The 21,604-nt window shown below is 38.2% G+C and overlaps 1 protein-coding gene across 1 annotated transcript in view; it reads left to right on the top strand.

Moving 5' to 3' along the window:
• Window positions 1-17,915, top strand: part of Galntl6 (polypeptide N-acetylgalactosaminyltransferase like 6) — a 1,019,213-nt gene extending 1,001,298 nt beyond the window's left edge. The window contains exons 12-13 of the mRNA XM_010629830.2: window positions 337-486; window positions 16,780-17,915. Coding sequence (XP_010628132.1) covers window positions 337-486; window positions 16,780-16,947 — 318 coding nt within the window. The 3' untranslated portion in view covers window positions 16,948-17,915. The remainder of the gene's footprint in view (window positions 1-336; window positions 487-16,779) is intronic.
• Window positions 17,916-21,604: the final 3,689 nt, after the last annotated feature.

Genomic DNA, 21,604 nt, shown 5'->3' with positions numbered 1-21,604 from the left:
CATCCTCCTTTAATCGTGTGTGTGTGTGTGTGTGTGTGTGTGTGTGTGTGTGTCACTCTCCTATGCTGCCTCCTGGTTTTTTTTCCTTCCTGATATCTAAGTGAAAACTCCTCTTTATTTGCATTTTTAGCAACCTGGGCTAAAGGTGCAAAGGTGTTGCTGCTACAGCACTTCATACAGCACTTTTCCAACACCTCTATTACACCAAGACATCGTTCTTTGTTGTAAATTACAAAGAAGACGTTCTACCTTCCTAGAAGCCATATTGCCCCCTGCTCGGAGTCTTCTTTCCAAATTACAATCACTGATGCTTCTCTTCTGCCATTGCTTTGCTAGCTCTTTACCTTTGGATGGAGAGAAGATATTCGACCTGGTGAGCCACTGCATACCCGAAAGTTCTGCTTTGATGCGATATCACACAACAGCCCTGTTACACTCTATGATTGCCACGGCATGAAGGGGAACCAGCTCTGGGGGTACCGGAAGGTAAAAGTCTACTCTCTGTGTTTATTCTCAAATTGTCTGATTTCAGGTTTCCTGAATCCCTTAAAAACATGATGATTTGATCCGAGGTGGTATCTGGACATAGGTACATGCATTTGGCTCACGCATTTGGCGACCACCAGCAAAGGGAAAGATGCAGTGTGTAGAAAGGTAGGAAGGGCATGTTTTGGGCTTTGCTTATTAGAACTGAAAAATGAATTTGAGTCCAAACAGCAGCACTATAAGACATGGGTGTGTGCTTATCTCAAAGAAATTATGAGGGACCATGCACCTCTCAAATATACACATGCATAATTTTTAAGAACCCCAGTTCATAACACACAGAGATTAATACATCTATTAATTTGTTATACATCTGAGGCTCTTGTTTAGTAGCTGGTTGGATAAAGACCATAACATTAATACAAATATGATATATCTATGTAAATAGAAATGTTACAACACATACAGAAAGTGACTCTTTTGTAATTTAACTCAAATCCTGTCCAAGTATATCTAAAGTGAATATATCTTGAGAATTTAAGAATTTAAGGAATTAGGAAATGAACACTTTAGATATAAAAATAGTTAAAAAACAAATATAAAAATCACATTATTTTAAATTAAAATCACATTGTATTGAATAGAGAGCACATAAATTACTTTAAAATATTTTAATTAAGCCTCCTTTGGAGAACTTTTTTAGAATACCCTACAATGTTGTTTTCAACTTCTTTTTAGAACACTATACAATATTGTTTTCAACTTCTTCACTTTTTGAGGCAAGAGTTGGCTGCCAAGTACCAAGGCTACATTCTCCCTCTCAGACCTATAGAACTGCCAGAGGCTTTCCAGACAGGAAGAAGAGGCCTTTCTCTGGCCTTTTCATGCTCTGACATAATCCCGTCTTACCTCAAGCTATCAGGAAAATGTAACAGTCGTGCCCACCCATTTAATCTTGAGCTTGGTTATCCTGCGGCTAAACCCAGATCAACATCCCCTGAAATGACAGGAGAATTGAAGAGAAGCTTTGAGCAATAAACGGTAGAGGTACTGATTATGATACGTGTTTCCCCACTTGGTAAGAGTTCTAAGGATTGGGAGCGTTGTTCAGTACAGAGTGCTTGACTGGTATATGCAAGGCCCAGGGTTCAATCCCAAAGGGAGAGAAAAAAGGGGAGAGAGAGAAGAGTTCTGTTTTCCACATCTAAAAGATGAGCACCTAGAACTGTACTACACTCTGTATAGTTTATTCTGCATATCATCCCCATCCCTAATCTCTGGCAGTTTGGGTGATACCTCCAGAAAAAGTACAAAACATCAATTGTTCTATCCTAAATAAAGCAATTTAAAATCCAAAGGGCTAATAAGACAATGGTATCAGATACGATATGAAGGAGAGAAATCACTGCAGTAGGAAAACCTTACTGCTTTTGCTATGAAATGTATAATTGATTAATCTTGTCAAACTCTTTTCTATTTAATAAAATATAGTTTATATGTAGTGAAGGAAGCTTTTTTAAATGATTTTTTGTGACCTTTTAAATGCTTCTTTCTGTTCATAGCGATAAAATATCTGATTTGCCATTGCCTAGTGTGCTGGAGCTCGCTAATGAACAGAACAATTCTCATTACTGTACATTTATAGCATGAGAGACAGACCACTCAATAATGCGCAATTAAGCCAAGAAAATAGCTGTTTTTCTTAGGAAGCTTACAAAAGCTTACAGATGGGTAAAACTACAGTTAATACATGTGCACATAGGGAGCCTGGGGAAGCAAAAACAGACTGCTGTGCTTCTAAGAGGTGACTCTTCTGAACTTTAACTCTTCAAACTTTCCAGCACCCAAAGGAATTTGTGAAAAGAAATCACCAGATGCAATTGTGCCATGCCTCCCCTCTGAGATCTTTACAGACATGTTGGCCTTGTGTTATTTAGTGAAAGGTTATACTCTGTATGATAGTTATTTAGCAAGCAACATATTTGTACTTGGCCAGGAATACACCAAAAGGAATAGACATAAAATGGAAAGTTTCTGAAATACCTCATCTTAGTGGATGGCTCAGTCCTATTTAACAAAGCCATTTAGAAATTTGTCTTGTTTATTCCACGGGTTATGCTCAAGACCTAAGAGAGAAAACACGGAGACAAAGAATCTCTCTGCAATAATGCCTTGTCTATATAGTTAGATATACTTCTTGGCCCCGGGGTTCCACCAGTTTAGCAGTCTTTTGAATTTGTTTTGGAGCAATGCTTCTTAGCATATCCACGAATCAACTCAATCACTTAGATGCTAATTACATAAACTAGCCCATCTCCTAAGCTCCTAAAGTAATTAACGATCAGCATCACCTCCAACTGTTAAGGAAGAGGAGGTTTGGGCCTAGTGCTTTACACACTTCATCTCAAACCTCATAAACCAAGGTACTATTATGTATAATTTACACGGGAAGACACTGATACTAGAAGATTTGTGGCAATGTTAACATTCAAACTCAAGTAAATCTGATTTTGCAGTCTCTGCTCTTTCCTCTGCCATGCACTTAAGAAATAAGATCAATATTCCTAGAAGCCCTCAATGTTTGTTGAATATAGGGCCACTCATACTAGCCAGGCTTCTTCCAGCTACATGGAGATTTCTTGCAGAAATAAGGTGACCAGAAGTTGCCTCATTTGAGTGGGCAAAGGTTGTATTCAGGCCCCAATTTCTAATCTAATAGCAGCAACCAGCTTTTAGATAGTTTTAGATGTGTTTCTTTGCTACCACAAAAGAAGAGCATTCTTGTTCCATGATATTGTGCCTATGTTCCATTACACTACTATATCCTATAATAATAGGTACTCATTCTTTCTGATCACAAGGGGACCTCTGTCTCAAAAAAAAAAAAAGGAATTGTTAAAGCAACCTCAATAAAAACATTTAAATCATCAACATCTGGTAATTGCATCCTCTGTTTTGTTTGCTTGTTTGTTTTTCTTTTGAACTTCATTTGGCTTCTCATTAACTAGAAGTTAAAACGCTTTCACTTCCTGCTATGGTTTGTGTTTAGATGTCCTACCAAAGCCTCCTGCAGATGAGGTAGACTTTCCTTCCCAGAGGTAGTTGAATCTGGAATGTGTGATGCTGGGATTAAGGGCGTGTGATGACATGTGAGTGATTAGTTTGGCTGCACCCTAATCTCTGTAGTCTGAATGAGATAAAAGGGGCAAAAAAAGCTGTTCATTGCTCCTCTCGTTGCCCTTGCTGCCTTGTGCACACCGTGTCATTTCTCCTCTGCAATGTCCATTTCCATTCCTGTCTTGGTGTAAGCCGATTATGGACTGAAACCTCTGCAAACTGTAAACCAAATAAAACCCTTGCCCTCCAATTTTGGGTGTCAGGTATTTTGTCTCAGCAACAAGAGAAAAGTAACTAATACAATTCCCAATTCTCATCCCGACCCTTCAGTTCTGGCCCTGGCAATCTGGTTGTATAGTGGTCAGGCCTCGAGTTAAGTTAACTCACCCTAATTGATCATGACATTTTAACAGGATCTTGAAGAAGTTATTTCAAGTATTTTATTTTCAGTTTCTGCATCAAAATAACATGAATAATATGTGAGATAGACCATGTAAAGCATCTAGCTGAGTTTCTGCTCATATGATCAAATTTCTTTCAGTGTGGTAACAAAATACACTTTTCATATTGAAAATAGTGGTGAGGAATAACCTGATATAGTCCATCACTAAAGTAATCTCTCCTAATTACTATTAACTATTGTTATCCTCACCGAATTAAGAGCTATTTCCCTACCTCTTTCCTTTTAAACAAACATTTTTATTAGAGTACAGTTCAGGCCTTAGTTTGCATTTTCCCAGGTTGCAACCTAAAGAATTTAAATGCAAGTGGTTTATTTGAGATGCCCCCCCCCGCCAAAAAAAAAATCTTTATAGACTGGAAAGAAGTGAAAAGAGGAAGGGAAGGGAGCCAGAAAAGGTCACTCCAGCCAATCTTCGATTCGAACTGCTCCTGGAGGAAATTAGTCATCGCCACCTCTGGCCTGATGCTCTTCCAGGTGGAGCTATTCTTGTGGCTTGACAAAGCCCCTGGATAGAAAGATGCAGTGGCCAATTTCCGGAAGTTGGGCACAGTAAGCCCCAGAGAGCATGGCCAAGGTACAGACACTACATGAGGATCTCAGTTGCTCTGAATTCTCACCAACACTGGGCATTGTCAGTTTCTCTTTGTATTTTTTTCACTTGAGATTTTAGAGGTAGCATATGTTTGTTAGCCATTTGGGTTTGCTTGTTTGTTTGTTTTTGCAGTACTGGAAATTGAATGCAGTGGTGCTCCACTACTGAGCTACCTGCCCAGACCTTTTTAATTTTTATTCTGAGACAGGATCTTGCTAAATTGTCCAAGATGGCCCCAAATTTACAGTCCTCCTGCCTCAGCCTTCCAAGGAAGTGGGATTTCAAGCTGGATATCTTCTTTGGGAAAGGCTTGTTCAAGTCTTTTGACCACTTTTTACCATAGGTTGCCTGATTTTTTTCCTTATGCATTTTTAGGGATTTAAAAAAAGTCTAAGTACAAGTGCTTTGTTGGATATGTATACTGTAATATCATAGTCCAATTGATTTCTCACCTTTTTTTCTCTCCAGTAGAGGGTCTTAATGAAAAGTTAATCTTTGTGTTTGGGTTCTTCATGTTCTGTTCAGGAAATCCTAGCTTATGCCAAAGTCATTAAGATTGTTTTCTAAGTCATCTTTGAAGCTTTAGCATTTAATCTTCCATAGTCTGGTATATATTTTATGTGCATAATGTAAGGAGTTAATTAATATATATAGACATATGCACATATGTACGTATGTAGACACACACATATATACATATATGCCATCAATTAGTCACTATTTCCTTAAAAGACCATTTCTAGCCAGGCGTGGTGACGCACACCTGTAATCCCAGCACTCGGGAGACTGAGGTAGGAGGATTGCTATGAGTTCAAGACCAGCCTGGGCTACATAGTGAATTTCAGGTCAGTCTCAGCTACATAGTGAGACCCTGTCTCAAAAAAAAAAAAAAGACCATTTCTACCCACAGCACTAAAGTGACATTTTTGTGTAAGAGGTCTTACCTGCATGAGTCTATCGTTAAATGTTCTAGTTTTTACCATCTCACCAAATAGTCTTAGCCAAATAGAAAGCAAAAATAAATAAATAAATAAATAAACATTCAAATAAAAAGTATGTCTAGAAACTTACAACCACTGTCACTCTTAGCAACTAAATGTAAATTTTTCTTCCATAAGCTGGGAATAAAATAAGATACTGGGTACAATCGCCTACAATTCAGAATCAATTCAGAACATCTTATTCAGTGTAATCAGGCAAATAAAAGAATTTAGAGATATAAAAATTAGAAGGCAAGACATTAGTCCATTCACAGATGATGTTTAAATATTTAGAAAATACAAAAGACGATCAGCTAAACTATTAAAAACTAATAGGCACTTTTAACGTAGCCCTAAGATGAAAACAAGTTCAGTGGTAGAGGGCTTGCCTTCCATATGTGAGTCCTTGGGTTTGATCCCCAGCACCACATACAAAAAAAGCAGAAAGAAGAGGATGATGAAGAGAAGGAGGAGGGAGAAGATGATAGAGAGGAGAAAAACTACAAAATATCATTAAGAATAATTTTTTTAATAAAAAAGGATCATTCATGTTCAAGGATTATAAGACTTAGTAGGAAGATGCCTGCTTTCAAATTAATCTATATATTCAATGAAAAATGAATCAAATCCATGTAGGTTTAATTGTGAAAGTGATTAAATGATTCTAAAGAATGAAATGGAAAGGTTGAATAAAGATAACCAAGGAAATATTGAAAAAGAAGAAAATCTCAAATATTAAGCATCATAAAAGAAGTAGGCATCAAAATATTGTAAAAGTACAGTTATTAAGGCAGTGTTCTACTGGCAGAAAGACACGCTGACTAAGGCTCTCTAGGTGGGGCTCAAGGATTGATACGTTTTGAAGGCTCCCAAGAGGTTTTGGCAGGCAGTAAAATGGAGAACACTTTGCTAGCTCAAATTTTCACAACCCCTCCCAGCCCCAGTGCTGAGGATTGAATCCAGAGCCTTGAGTGAGCTACATTCTCAGCTCTTTTTTATATTTTATTTTGAGATAGGCTGTCTCAAACTCTCTAAATTGCACAGGCAGGACTTGAATTTACAAACTTCCTGCTTCAGCCTTCTAGTATGCTGGAGTTAAAAGCATATGCTGCTACCATGCACAGCTCAAATTTTGTCTACTTCCTTTAACCTATTCCTCCCTCCTGCTCCAGCTAGAATATGACCCTACCTGTACTCATAAACTATTCTGTTCTCTTCTTTGTACTTGAAACATTTATCAAGCATAGTTAGTCATTTGTCTGTCCTTAACTACCTGAGGTCAGGAGACTTTCTGCACATTTGTATATGGTTTACCTAATATCTAATAACTAGTTTAAAGACCCCTTAGGTTCATTTATTGGTATGAGCCCCTCTTTTGTGAACCTTAAACTGTGCTGGATAAAACAATATATTTCTTTGTCTCAAAACCACAGAAACCTCCCCAAGGACCCAAAGTGAAAGATTTCAAATTAACTTTTGTAGTTGCTATGTAGGATATCCTTATAGTTTAACTTCCATAAGAAAGGACTTAAAAATAAGCATCATATAGGAAATGCATACAAGAAAGTACTTAGAAGGTTAAATGGCAAATAATCACATTAGTTTAAAAATTGAGTAGGTGGATTTTTGACATGTGCATACATTGACTATTTTTATCTTAAGATAGAAACCAAGGTTTTGGCTTCTCAGCTTGTATACTTATGTTGGTCTACAAAGATGCCCAATGTAGCCATGAGGTTGTTATTCTAATTTATTCTTATTATATATTGAAATCCAAAATGAGAAAAGAATACACCATTAGTTTAACTTAAAAAAGCATGGAATTCTACTTTAGTTTTGATTTATGAGGTGTTTACCATATCCTGGACCTGTGGTCTTAGGCAGCTACACTCTTGCACGTCAGCCCATTTGTTTCCGGACAGTTCCAATTGTAAAAAGCTCTTCCCTGGCCGTTGGTTCTACATAGATTAAAGTTAATCCATTTTACTTCAGACAAATTCCAAATATTTGAAAATGTTTGCCTGATCTTTAATCTTCACTTTTGATTAAATGGCCCAATTTCTAGCTTCTGCTCTTGGTATGATTTCATTTGGCTTCCCCGCAGTCTCCTGAACATTCACTCCTGCTATGCTCCAGACAATCCTGGAAAGTGTCATGTTTCCCAGAATAGAACACAGTGTTCTAGGTGAGTTTTAACCCAAAACAGTAAAATGAGTTTGTAACACCCTTTGTTATGGGCTCCTAGCATGTTGTGAGCAGTGTTTCTCTTATTTCAACCTGAATAGATTTTCCTCCTTAACATCACATACTGGACTTATTAATGAACTTTCAGTGTTTTTTAAAAACCTCACAATCTTTTGATCTTATTTAACTACACAGACACATCTCTCATCTTCTACCTCTATAATTCATTCTGTGTATTTGTGTAGCTATCCATTTTTTTCTGCTCAGTGCTATCTCATGGGCTGGAAGGTAGCTCAATGGCAGAGCAGGTGCTTAGCACCTAGGTTCCATCCCTAGCACTCGAAGTCCATCTACCTCACAAGATTTACACAACCTAGATTTTGACTCTTTGATTCAACTTATTAGCCACTGAGACACTTTTGTCCCATTCACAGTTTGGATCAGTGTCTATGCATGCCCTCAAAGTTGTTCATCCAGTGCACAAAGTTAATAACTGAGCTCTCTGTCATCTAATAAAGGTGACAATAATCCACTAACAATCATAATCTGAGGGAAGTGACTCAGATATAAATTTACCTAATAGTAATATCTTCTAAGCCACTATTTTTCCAGCTTGCCCATAAGAAAACAAAATGGATTTTTAAAATATCTTGAAAATCAGACACAGTGCCTGCAGCACTTAAGTCATTGGACCCTAGTGACTTAGTCATTGTACCCTAAGAAAATTTAGGTTTGAATTGATAGTTTAGCCACCTTGTCAAAAAAGAGCCAGGCTGACTCCCAGGAGAGGCAGATGTTCACCTGGCAAGAGAATATTTTTTCAAGAGGGAATCTAACAGTGTATTCTGAATTAGCAGGAAATGGCAGTGCAGAGTCTTGTGACTCTTTATTTTAAATAATCCAGTGTAAAAACACATAAAGAGAATTAGTCACTTGTAAATGATATGTTTATTTGATTAGTATTACCACAGTAAAGTTATTTTTGAACTCTTCTACTTAAGTATTTCCCTCGACACTGAATGTGATCCCAGTCATGTGGAAGCAGTTTTGAGCAACAGCTAATGGTCATTCTGAGCCAACACTAGTGACTAAATGGAAAGAACTACATTTCAAATAGGGGCATCTTCCCATTTTGTTTTTACCTAGATGTCTCACCCACCTGAAGTCACTTAGTTGTTGCAATCTTTTAACTTTTGCCATTTCAATTTAGCAACGTTCATCCAGGTAACCATTTTACCTAACGCTTCACTGACATTTTTCAGTCCCTCAAAAGTAGGAAGGGCTCTTTTATGAGGCTGAATTGAATGAATGCCTACCAAGATCAAGGATGTCAAAGAGAGGAAAATCGGGCCAGGGATTTAGCTCAGTGGTGCTGCCGCCTGCCTCGCAAGCACAAGGTCCCGAGGTCAATCCCCAGTGAGAGAGAGAGAGAGAGAGAGAGAGAGAGAGAGAGAGAGAGAGAGAGAGAGAGAGAGAGAGTGAGAGAGAGAGAGAGAGAGAGAGAGAGAGAGAGAGAGAGAGAGAGAGAGGGAGAGAGAGAGGGAGAGAGAGGGAGGGAGAGCGGGAGAGAGAGGAAAATTGTGACGATAGGAGAAATGAAAGATTTAAATTAGTATTTGCTGAAGATGACACATCTTCCCTACTAAGCAGATGTGAGGAAGGAGCAAGATTGCTAGTTGGCTGAGCCATGGAAAAAAATGAAGCACAATTTAGAGGTCAGTTCAGGCTTTGGAGCCGGAGAGGCCTGAAATTGGAGTCATTGGCTCCACTGCGGAACCCGGCTCTGGGACCTTGGGAAATTGTATTCCTCATTTATAAAAGGACAAAAACAATAAAGTGAAGTAATGATTAAATATAATTTAATTGCACTTAGAGTGGGACATATAATGAGTCCAATTTATGTTACCTCTTATTATTCCACGTATTCAATAAGCTGCCTTCTGATTTGATTTTAACTCTCCCAATAGACTTAGATGCAGGAAAAGATGGGATAACAGATTTTATACCTCCCAGACAGGGTTAGATACAGGAAAAGGTGGTCTAACTGCTTGTGTTTCTATACTGGACAGTTCTGTACCATTTTAAATGTATCTACAGCCAAATATATATTAGAATGTAAATTTCATGAGGATAGAGATTTCCTGTGTTTTCTTTCATGTAGTATTTCTAGCACCTAAGGGACAGTGTAGGATACAGTAGGTGCTTAATTAGTATTTATTGAGTGAATAGCTAAATCTATCTTCCTGTTTTCCCATGTTCACTATGCCTCATGTGGTTCAAGAGGAAATAATGAATAGAGCACGTTGTACCACCGGACACACAGATGCACACTCAATAAATGGTAGATATTGCGCTCACGTGACCTCAGGCAGTTTACAAGAGAACACAGGGATATGGACACATGTAAACAAGGTCTGGGTCAGATGATTTTTCCTACTTATGGAACTGTCAGTCTAGGTGGAAGCAGACAAATACTTAAATAAATTAAATGCACAGGACGACAACATGCAAACACAAAATATGGGCACTATCCAATTCAGAAGGGTAGGGAGGCTTCTCTGTCTAACTACTAAAGAAGAAAGATGAGTAGTAATTAGATATGTGAAGAAAGTGATTGAGAAAAAGATCCCAGACAGAGGAATTAAACTCTGGCAAAGACCCTGAGGTAGGCAGGTTCTTGGTTTTCTCAGAACAGAGAGAATCCAGTTGAAATGCATGGATGTGAAGGAAACTATAAGGCCAGACATCTGGCTAGAGGCAGAACTGTACAAGATCTTGTGGGCCATGTTAAGAATTCAGCTAAAAGAACAAGATGTCTTTGAATGGTTTAAAAAGCACAGATCTAACACATCAAAAAAAAAGAGTTTTAAATGATTTTTGTGCTCTGAGGAGAGTTGAGGATCTGTCATGCACATCACAATGTGTAGCTAGAAAATTTGGTGACAGGAACAAAGGGGAAGGGCTGGAGGTCGCAGTAGCCAGCCCCATCTGAGGGTGCACGCCAACCTGCATTAAGAGGCATTCTTTTCTCATAGGTGAAGTTAACCTAGTGTAGGAAGAAGACCAATTGTCTCCTGTGAAGAATTCTGCCTGTCAAAGAAAAAAATGGAACAGGCTACGTAATAAGACTGCTTTGTCCCTTTTATTCCCATCAGGGTATTATTTGCATTCGCTCAGAAGCCAACAGCAAAAGCATGGCTACCTAATTTGCTTCTCTTCCAAAGATCCAAAGGGTACTTATACACTGACCCTGTTCTTCTCTGCAACCTTAAGGAGGAGAAAGGAGGAAGGCAAATGCAGACATTTTTTTATTGCTTATGTTACCTCGCTGTCTTCTTCCCCATTCCATTCATTTTACAGAAAGAAACCTTCATCACTGACAAACTGAGCAATCATCAGAGTTTATTCCCAGGGATAAAATGAGGATTAAAAGCTAGTCTCATAATTCCAGGATTTCCTTCCCATGTAATCCCTAGTAGACACCAGAGACATTGGGTCTGAGGGAATTCTCTCTTACAAAAGCAGCCTCTTTGAAAGTAGGGTCTTTTATCATTAATTTTGTACTTCCGCAGAAATTTGTGAGTGGGGGGTAAGTTGCTTTTCCCAGCTTGGCATAAAGGAGCTCGCCTGATGCCCAATTTGTCCAACTATTTGCTAGGCATCTAAATCTGGGTGTTTCATAAACGTCTCCAATTCATTATGCCTAAAACAGAAATCATTATTATCACTTGCACCCCACTCCTGTTCTTTTTTCTGTGTTTCTCAGTCAACACTGCTTGTCCTCTGGTCACCCAGTTCTTCCTTCTACCTCATCTCCCATATCTCATGAAACAAAACTCTCCGCTGAGCTCTCCATAGCTGGGTCTCAGCACACGAAATACTGGTCCCCAGCTCGTAATTTATCCCTGTGTTACCTCCAGTGCCCTTACTCTGGCTTCTTCGGTGCTCCTTAAATTTGTCATAGAGCACACCTGCTCAGGGCCTTGGCACTGGCTGCTCCCTCTGTCTGGGACCCTTTCCACCCAGACTCCCTTGGCTAATTCCTTTTCTTTCTTCACACCTACCCAGGTCACCTTCTCAAAGAGGCGTTGAATTTCCATAATGGTTCCACCACTTTCATTCCGTTTTCTCCTGGCGCACGCTCTCTCTCTCTCTCTCTCTCTCTCTCTCTCTCTCTCTCTCTCTCTCTCTCTCTCTTTCCAGAGCACCACTGAGCAGGCTGTATATTTTACCCATTACCTTCCTGGTTTATTGTCTGTGACCCACTGCCACCTCTTTAGCCTGTGAGCCAAGAGAGCACTGAATTCATTGATAATATCTCAAGATCAAAAAGTGTATGTCAAATAAATACATGCTATTTCATCTCTTTCTTTTCACATGCTCTTCCCTATGTTTGAACCTAACTCACCCTATTCACCCTCATCTACAACCTCACTGACAATTTTTACTCCAAACATTTCTTGCTTACTTATTAGTCCCCCCTATTTGTTGGATCAGGGGATGTACTTTAGGTTGTTTTATCCTGCCTCTTCTCTAATGCAGACCCCAAAAAATAAAGGGGGTCTTTATAAATATTTGTTGAATTCAACTAGCCTAAATGGTATTGTATTGCAATACAAATAAATGGGAAAAAATTGCCTAATTGGTATTTCTTCCAGAGAGCTCACATCGTCCAGCAACCTAAACACACACATCAGATACAAATTCTGACCAATTACTCAGAAGAGCTAATTTCTTAGCCAAAGATTATCTTTTTTTGTGTAAATCCGTTTTCTTAAAATGAGAGATACTGTTGTTTGAATAACTATTTGAGTCAGAGAATAATTTTTTCAAACTCTATGTTGCCAAAGGTGTCAGAAAATATTATTTGGTGATGAATAGCTGGTCTCAGACCAGATGGTTAGTGAATTCTGATGTTTAAAATTTAGAATGCTTTCTGACTAAAACTAAATAAGGGGAAAGTAGAATCGTTATGACTTGCCTACTAAATTCATATGCAAGACATTGTGTCAGCAATTTTTCATTTTATCTTCGCAACAAACTTGTGAGATCTGCTATTATCTATGTTTTATAAAATAAGTAAGTTGAGGCTCACAGAATTAAATAATTTGTTCCATGTCACATGGCAAGTAAGTGATCCAAATCCCTTATGGCTGCAAATCCCCAGCTTGTCACTTAGCAGCACTCTGCCTGTCCTTCTGCTCTGTGGTTGATTTATTCCCAGAATTGTCTTCCTATACAGTATATTATTCACTTACACATCTATTCTGTTACCTTTTCATCTTCAGTGCTTCTTTTATGAACAGAACCACAGTCTGGAATGTTTTCTACAGCTTATTTTTTTTAATGTTCAGATTCTATGTAAGCATGGAACCTAATAAAATGTAGTGCAGATGCATGGATGCCACAAGGTTTCCCACAGATGTCAATCAAGTCCCCAGGCCACTTTGAAGTGACATCTTTTTTAACGAGCTACCTAAAAAGGTCCCACTCTCACTTTTTAGTGTGAGCCGATTGGCTGGCCCAGGGCACTGATTATGAAGATCAATTCAACAATTCTAGATCTGAATTTATGTGTTTCTTACACAGTGATTTCTAATTTTTAAGCAAAAACCAAGCCTAAATAAAATAAATTCAAAAAGGAAAACACAAAACAAGAGAGTAGGCATCTAGGGAAGGTGGCAGGGTGTGTTAGTATTTCACTGTTACGACAAAATAAGGAAAGCAATTTAGAAGAGGAAGGGTTTATTTTGGCTCATAGTTTCAAGCGTTTCAATCTAAAGTCTGCCAGTAGCCAGGAGGAATATCATGGCACAGGACTGTGGTAAAGGAAAACTGCTCAACTCACAGCAGCCAGGAGGCACAAGAGGGAGGGAAGAGCCAGGGAGAAAGGGTCCGAGGATCAGATGGTCCCAAAGTTTATGTCCACATCACCCACGTCCTTCAACTAAGCTCCACAACCTCTTTCCTTCATCTCCCAATAATGCAATCAGGTTATGATCTCACGAATTCACTTGATCTCATGATCTCGCTTGAAGTTAGAGCTGTCCTCAGGATCTAGTTCTCCTCAAAGCCCAGCAGACAGCAAACAAGCCTCTAGCACACAAAGGGACATTTCAAACCCAAGCCATAACCGAGGGGCAAAGCAAAGTGTAACCATTCCATGGTGAACAGCCAGAGCTTGCTACACCTTTCTTCAGAACTGAACAGTGAACACTGTAGTTAAAAGCCAAAAATAAGAACATCGTATATCATCATCCAGGGAGGATGTTGTGGACCCGCAAACTTGCCAAAGTACTCTGAAGTCTGTTCCACAGGAAAAAGACTGCGCACTGTTCTGTTAACAGCTATCTTTGTCCTGACAGATGAGAGGAAAGGCAGAGAAGTTGACTGGCAGGGAGTAAGAGACCATATTCAAAGACTGATTGCTGGATCCACTGACTTAATTTCATCCAGGAAAAGCACCAGTAAAGATGTTTAGTAATCGAAAAGCGTAAGTGGGTAGAAACAACCACCAAAAAAATGACAATTATATAACAGCCCCTAAGGTCAACCATAAAAAATGCATGCTCTGGCAAAGGCTGAACATATTCCCAGAAGTTTCATCTCCAGACACTCTAAAGACAAGGGTGAGTGGAGCGCAATGTCTAACAAAGGCACAGTCAGTTGATGTACTGGATAGTGTGGATGGTTTCGTGTGACGACCTGTCATCTGTCTCTGTCACCAGTGAACTTTGCAAAAAAATGTTCATTCAATATTACGCTGAAAGAGGCCTTAGAGGTTTATCTAATCCATGCCCTCATTTTACTGATGAAGCTTCTCAAGTATGGAAATTCAGATACAAGAAATTCAAATTTTTGACTTTTATAAGAATGTGAAGTGTAAGTACAGAAAACATAATCTGCATTGTACAGGGTAGTGCTGAATTTGCCCTACCTGGTTGTTCCCATGTATACACCTGTACTTGTCAGAACATGTGTTCCCATATGGGATTTGGAAAAAAAATGATTACCGTATTGGCTCAGAAAATAATGTCCAGAAAACCTAGTTTGGCTTTTGCATCCTCTGCAGAGGTACACAATTTCGTGAAGGAAAAGAGAATAGAAACATGTTCTACTCTTTTTTCTTCCTCATGGTTGAGCTTTCACAGACATACATGGTTTGAAGAAGAAACAGCCTCTGCAAGTCTCACAAGCTATTGATGAAAGGAGTAATAGGAAGGAAAACAGGAAAGAAGGTAAAGAGATGCCTGATGTGGAACACAGTGAATTACAATTTTGCAAGTTACACAGGTTGCACGACTATTAGCACATAAGAATGCTCTTTGAAAAACTAATCTAATAATAGGTCCGTGTAGCTAAACTGCTGGAAGTGGGGTAGGGGGACTGAGTGTAAGACATGCTACAAGAAAGCAGACCAGGCAGGGAAGGAGGCTACTACCCAGGAGAAGAATGTGTGTAGGGTGGTGCAGAGCAGACTTCTTCCTCCTAAATCTGGCCACTTCCACTCCAAAATAGGAGAGAGCTATGCAGAGCATCCCCAGAGGAGAGACCCAGCAAGGATAATAAAGCAGGAGATGAAAAATATGGTATGGAGACCACAGAAGCACTCTGTGTGAGGGAGTAAAATCCACAGTAGCTCCAGAAACTTTCCCTTTAAAGACAGCAGAATAGTGAACCTTTGTATTAGGCTCTTTATTGATACTAAAAATAAAAACACAGCTAAATTGCCTGCCTGTACCCTTTCTCCTTCCTTATTTCTCCTTTCCTTAGCACACCACTCACTATGCAAACATCCGGGATTCTAAAAGGATATTAAATATTGGTTTGTTGGAGTCCTAAAGTCCAGGAACAACCCAGAAATGTTTACAAAGGGTGGCTGAGAAAATCCTAGTTCCAAAAGGATTGTAAGTTTAGTATTCCTCCCTTAAAGAAAAATAACCAGAACATCTAAACACTTCTAGGCTAAATAATTAAACATGACTTGTTCCTAAGATTTAAGGCATGATTTAGTGAAATTTTCTCATCTTACTGGCATTTTTAAAGAATCCTAAACACTGTACAGATAAAAGTTTGATGCTATTTAAAGAAAATTTTGTTTCTATCATCCTTGCCTTTGTTTCCCGTGCCACAATAAAGAACAGAATATTAATAAGCCCTGTTCAGAGAAGACACCTGCTCAGCACTTAAACTTGGCACCCTGCGAGACTATTCATTCACTGAGCTGTTAACTGTGTCACCTGCCTCTGCCTTTTTCTTTCTTTCTTTCTTTTTGTGAATGTTGCCACCATTTTACAGAAAACTGTGAGAAAGTTCCTCTGGAACACCTGTGACATCAAGAGAGGGGTTGAAAAGATCCTGAAGCTTAAGAGTTAACAAATTTGACTTCATACTTTCAGATATTATCCCCTCTCCACATGCATTTTCTGAAAGCAGAAGCTGAGCACCTGGCATTTCGGTTTCTATTTCTATTATATTTCTCAGTCCCACTAGAGGCTTAGTCTGAGAAGAGGAAAAATTTGACTCTTCTGGGTGTGTGTATGCGTGTGTGTTTGTTTACTGGGGGCTACATTATAGTTTTTTGTGTGCACATTTCTTCCAGATTGCTAGGCTATTAGCCAATTGACAACCCCAAGTAACTTTGATACTTATGTCCAAAATCCCAAGATGATGGCACAGACCAGGAAATGAATAGGTTGCTTTTTCAACAATTAATTAATTAATTAAAAGTTAATCTTCTCTGATTGAACCTGTTTGGAGCCCCTGCATAGTACTAAAAGACCCTCGGAGATGGTGTTTCACTTTGACAAGTCAGTCCACTATTGTTTGATTTGAAAGCTGGTCCATTTGTACTCTGGGTATATATTGAAATATAAAAAAGTATTTGACTTCTGTATGCTTTGGGCTTTAACTATTCATCACGTATTATGTCAGTCTTTTCTTTCTGATCCCTCCAGGACAGAACATTATTTCATCCTGTAAGCAACAGCTGCATGGATTCCAACCCAGCAGAAAAGAAGATTTTCATGGCCAGATGTGACCCCCTATCTGAGACTCAGCAGTGGATTTTTGAACACATTAACATGACTGTTTTAGAAAAATTTAGCTACCATGTCAGCTCCTAGAAAGAAGAAAGAAAAAAAAAAGATAGACTATCTACAGATTATGAACTAGATGTTAGCCAGCATCTGGGTCAAAGGAGTCAGGAATAACATTTCCTAGATCCAGGAACTCTGGTTTAATGATTTGTAAATGCCACGTCAAAGTAGGTTGTCCTGAAGAACTTCCTGCATCTGAAGAACTTGGCTAAGAATCTCACCAGCTGCTTCTGAGAACTCGAGACTAGCAGTTCCCTTGCTGGCCAAGGGCGAAGATTATTTAGAGACTTTTCGAAACAACTGCTGAGTTAATAAATCCTAGCATTTCTCAGGTCAAATCCTGCAGTAGTGAGTAGCTATGAATGGATCCTATTAATCGGGTGGGAGGGGGGTGGAAACAGAGTGCATGACTGCTCTGACAACCTGAGGTTACCACAGGCTTAGAACTAGCCACGCTGAAGGGGTGAGCTGTCCTCTTTGGTGCCATTCTCTGACTAAGAATGGGTTAAGCAGGTTTAACCCTTAAAAGTGCTGCAGATGATTTTAGAGTGCTCATACCATTCTCTTTTGTTTTATTTTTAAACAAGGGTGGCACATCTATAATGACGTAAGTTACATAATGAAATGGACTTCCAATTTTCCCATTCTCTTTTACATTTGTCATTTTGCTTTTAGAGCAGAAGCTAGTTATTGTCCATAAAAAGTCATGCTCCATAAGTCAGTTGAGATTCTCATTCAGTGCCCTTGTGTGAATCCAGTTAAAATGAACAAACAAACAACAACAATAAAAGCTATACTATCAAGTTACTCCAAAGAAAGATTTCACAGAAGCAGCAAAACCATAAAAAGGTATAGGAAAGAGATTTCCCTAGGAAACCTATTTTTACTTTTCTATTATTTTTAGAATTTTAAAAGTCTGATGTTTGTCCCATCATTATTTTTATTAAGGAAGGAAATGGAGTGAAGTTGATGTAATTTGTTTAGGAAAGTCTTAAACCCAAATAAATCCACACTCCAAATGACATAGAAAATGTCTTTGTTCACTTCAATTTAACCAGTGCTGGAAATTTAGAAGTGGTTTTATTTAATTAATTGTTTGGGGATTTTTACATTTTTTATATTGTTGATATTAATGATGTTATTATTTTATTTGGAAGCCCTTAAGAGGTATTACCATTAATAAAGTGCTTCTGATGCCATTTTCTGTTAATGGGGCAATATTTCAGAAAAAAAGAAATGACTCAAAAACTAATGGAGTATTTAATCTTTACAAGAATCTCTTTTTAATAATAATGAGCTGGGGAAGAATATTTAGGTACCAAGATGCATCTCTACAGGAAAGATTCATATTTATTTTATTTTTCTAAAGTTCTTTCAGAAACAAGAATGTTTTTACCTTGTTTTTAATTGTTGTTTTTTATCTTGATTTTCCTGTTAATATTTTCTTAGATACAGACTACTGAATGTTAGAACCACAAAGACTCACAAGATCTAATCCCTTTGGGGTTTGGGGGGTTTTGTTCTTTTCAGATAAACAATTAAAGCCCAGAGAGGCCCAGCTCCACAGAACTGCTGGGTCTATTGACCGTTAGTCTTGTTGTGTCTCCTGCAGTGTACCATCTCACGCTTTTGTCCAAGGCGGTTTGGATTATTACTCCGATTGAACTTGAAATTTTCAGTTACCATATAAGAATATTATACTTTGTTGGCAATTTCCCCCCAAATAGCCTTCGTGTTTAGAAACCTTAATATATGAATTCTTCTTGTAAATGTCCATGATTTTGTTCTCTCCTTAAAACCTAATCAAAATGTCCAGTTAAACTTCCCTGCTAATAGTTGAGGAAAAGTTATTTCACTATCATTACTGATTTTTTAAAGTATTCCTTTGAAGATCTACTCTTTTTAAACCAACGTTCACAAAGATATTTAGTATAGGTCAAGAGATCTTGAAGGATTCAAGATGCATAGTGGAGAAAATCAATAGTGAGATATTAACCTGTGTGTTGAACATTTCTAAAGAGTCGGTGAAGATTTATCTCGAGTGTTCAGAGAGCAATCTAACTGGAGTATTAAATGGGCCTATAAAAATTCACATTATCTCATTAAACAGTTGACTGCTATTTACAGTTGTGCCAAAGAGGCAACCTGTGTTCTGTATCCTAGAAAGCTCAGATTTGTCCTGATCGCTTAGGATGCTGTAATCAGGATTGGCTAACCAGGCAATATCTTTTGAGAAAGCCTGAATTTTTCATCATTTTAGTGTGACATGCACTTGTCAACCAAGATTGATCTCCTATTTTCTGGGTAAGGGAATAAAACATCAGAAATATTTTTTTTTAATGAAAGGGTGCTTGATATATTAAATCCAAAATTAAAACTTCAAACAAGCAATTAATTATTGAATGTATGTACATTTAATAACACACAAGTAGAATAAAATGAATCCTAGAAAAGCTTCTCCTAAGCAGAGGGGAATAACCTATAAGGACTTTTAAGGAGGCATTTCTGCTACCATGACAGAACTATCACTATCAATCTGTATAAAATGATACATATATGTGCATTTTTAACTGACAAAGGGGACTGAACAGTCCTCAGAAAGAGTCTTATTCCTGGAAATAACACACTTTGAAAATTGAACAGTAGAATACTCACCTATCCTGTTATCAGAATCAGAGGGAAAATATCATAAAGTAAACCTGGTCATGAAGACTACTGCTTCCCATAATAAGAAATAGTTTTTGCAGTTAAAAAAAGAATTAACTTTTTAAGACCTTTTGCATATATGCAGAGAAAAAGCTACATTGTAAAAAATTGTGGACTAATCATGGTATTTATACATCTTCCAAGGCTGATTACCACAATGGCAATAATAATGTCTCCTGTTATTATTTAGTTTAAAATATTAACATGATCACGTGACTGTTTTAAATATATCCATATTTAGAACCCTTAGTGAATAATGAAAGTTCCAGGATTATTTTGTAAATTGATAACACAGAATTTTATATAATAAATGGATGACACATAATGCAAATGGACTTACAGCCACTGGTAACATTATAGGTCAATTTTTTTTCACATTTCTGGCAAAACACAAAGCTAATACCAGCACTTGACAGCATTTACTTTAGTGACAACTGTATGGTTTAAAAGAAGATAACAGTCAAAATATAAGTAAGTAAATATTTATTTTAAGCTTCTTGCTTCCACAAGAAAAACTTCTATTTCATTCTTTTTATATCTCTATGAGGAAAGAGCAAAAGGCATCTTTCAACAGAAAGACCAGCACTATAGTGTATGGCAAGATCCTCCAGAAGTCCAATGACACTTTAAGTGCAAAACCAGTTGTCTAACAGTCATAAAAGGCCACACCTTCCACCATGTGACATCTGGGTCTCAAAACTTCACAGATCTCTGAGGACTCAGAAGGTGACTGATGGCAAAACTATGCCAGATCTACATTTGACTCCCTGTCTTAAGTGTTATAGAATCTTTCCCAAGGGGAGAGATTTCCCTGGTACTCCCCTAGGGAGGAATGATATGTTATATATATCTTTTTCAGAATTGACAACCATCCTAATAATATGACAATGTAAGCTTTTACTCTTTCCTAGGAACTCACTTAAAATCTCTTTAGGCTTCTTACCCTGGCAGGAATATAAGGCTACTATATAATTACAAAACCAGGTGCTGGAGACATGCTGGAAGTAAGGCACATTATATAAATCAAGAGGAGGAACACCTCAAAGAAAAAGTATTTTTGAAATGATTCCTTATGATCCTGGGAGTAAATATAAAAGACAAGAAGTAAATTGTATCTCTAGATATGAGTGTGTGTGATCCTCTCCATTCATCTCATCAACCTCTACCCGCGCTGTCGTCACTCTCAGAGGACACCACTAACTGTAATTACTCTCCTCGTGTGAAACTGTGGCTGAAGACACTGAAGTGTGACAAGTGGCCAGTCCTCCCCACACTGCCAACATTGGAAGATTGTTCTTTGATTTATGTCCATAGCTTTTGCAGAACTGGGAGCTGTTTGCAGCTCAATTTGGTAAGCTTGACATTGGCCTGAAGATTTATTCAGTCACTCATCTCTGCACTTGACATACCACACTGGTGTATCTGGTACTGTAGCTGCTCAGCAGCTCTGGCACATTTTATACTTTGCTTCAGAGAAACTGGGAAACATTCTTGCAACCTTCCTGCTGGAGGTTTCCCCCCTTCAGCTTACTGCACGCTGGCTTCGTGGGGTTTCCACTGTCCTCCACTCTCAGTGCTCAGTGCTCTCTGCAAACAACCAACCCCAGCTCCAAATCTTCTTGATCTTCTTGTTAATGATTTTATTCTGGCATCATTGACCATGGAGTGGGAGCTGACTGTAACTAAGTAATATATGTCCTGGTTTTCCAAGGACAGTCTTGGTTTATGCCTATTGTCCCATGCAATTATTAATAATACCCCTTTTTTACCCTTTTGCCTTGAAAGTGTCCTGATTTGGGAAACCATTATAAAGTCACCCTATTCATAATCCATCTGCCTGTTCACTTTGTAATTCCTCTAAGTTAAAACATCCTTTGCTTATCATTGCCTATAAGAAATCAGCTAGTCTCATCCCTTCCCTTCAAATAGAACTAGATTAAAACCATTTGATTAATGACTACCAATTACTTTTAGGTAG

Source organism: Fukomys damarensis, unplaced genomic scaffold, assembly GCF_012274545.1.
Source record: "Fukomys damarensis isolate Sample0158 unplaced genomic scaffold, DMR_v1.0_HiC HiC_scaffold_18, whole genome shotgun sequence".
In the NCBI taxonomy this organism is placed as follows: Eukaryota; Metazoa; Chordata; class Mammalia; order Rodentia; family Bathyergidae; genus Fukomys; species Fukomys damarensis.
The sequence above is the reverse complement of the archived record's forward strand: the minus strand, read 5'-3'. Positions and strand labels throughout refer to the sequence as shown.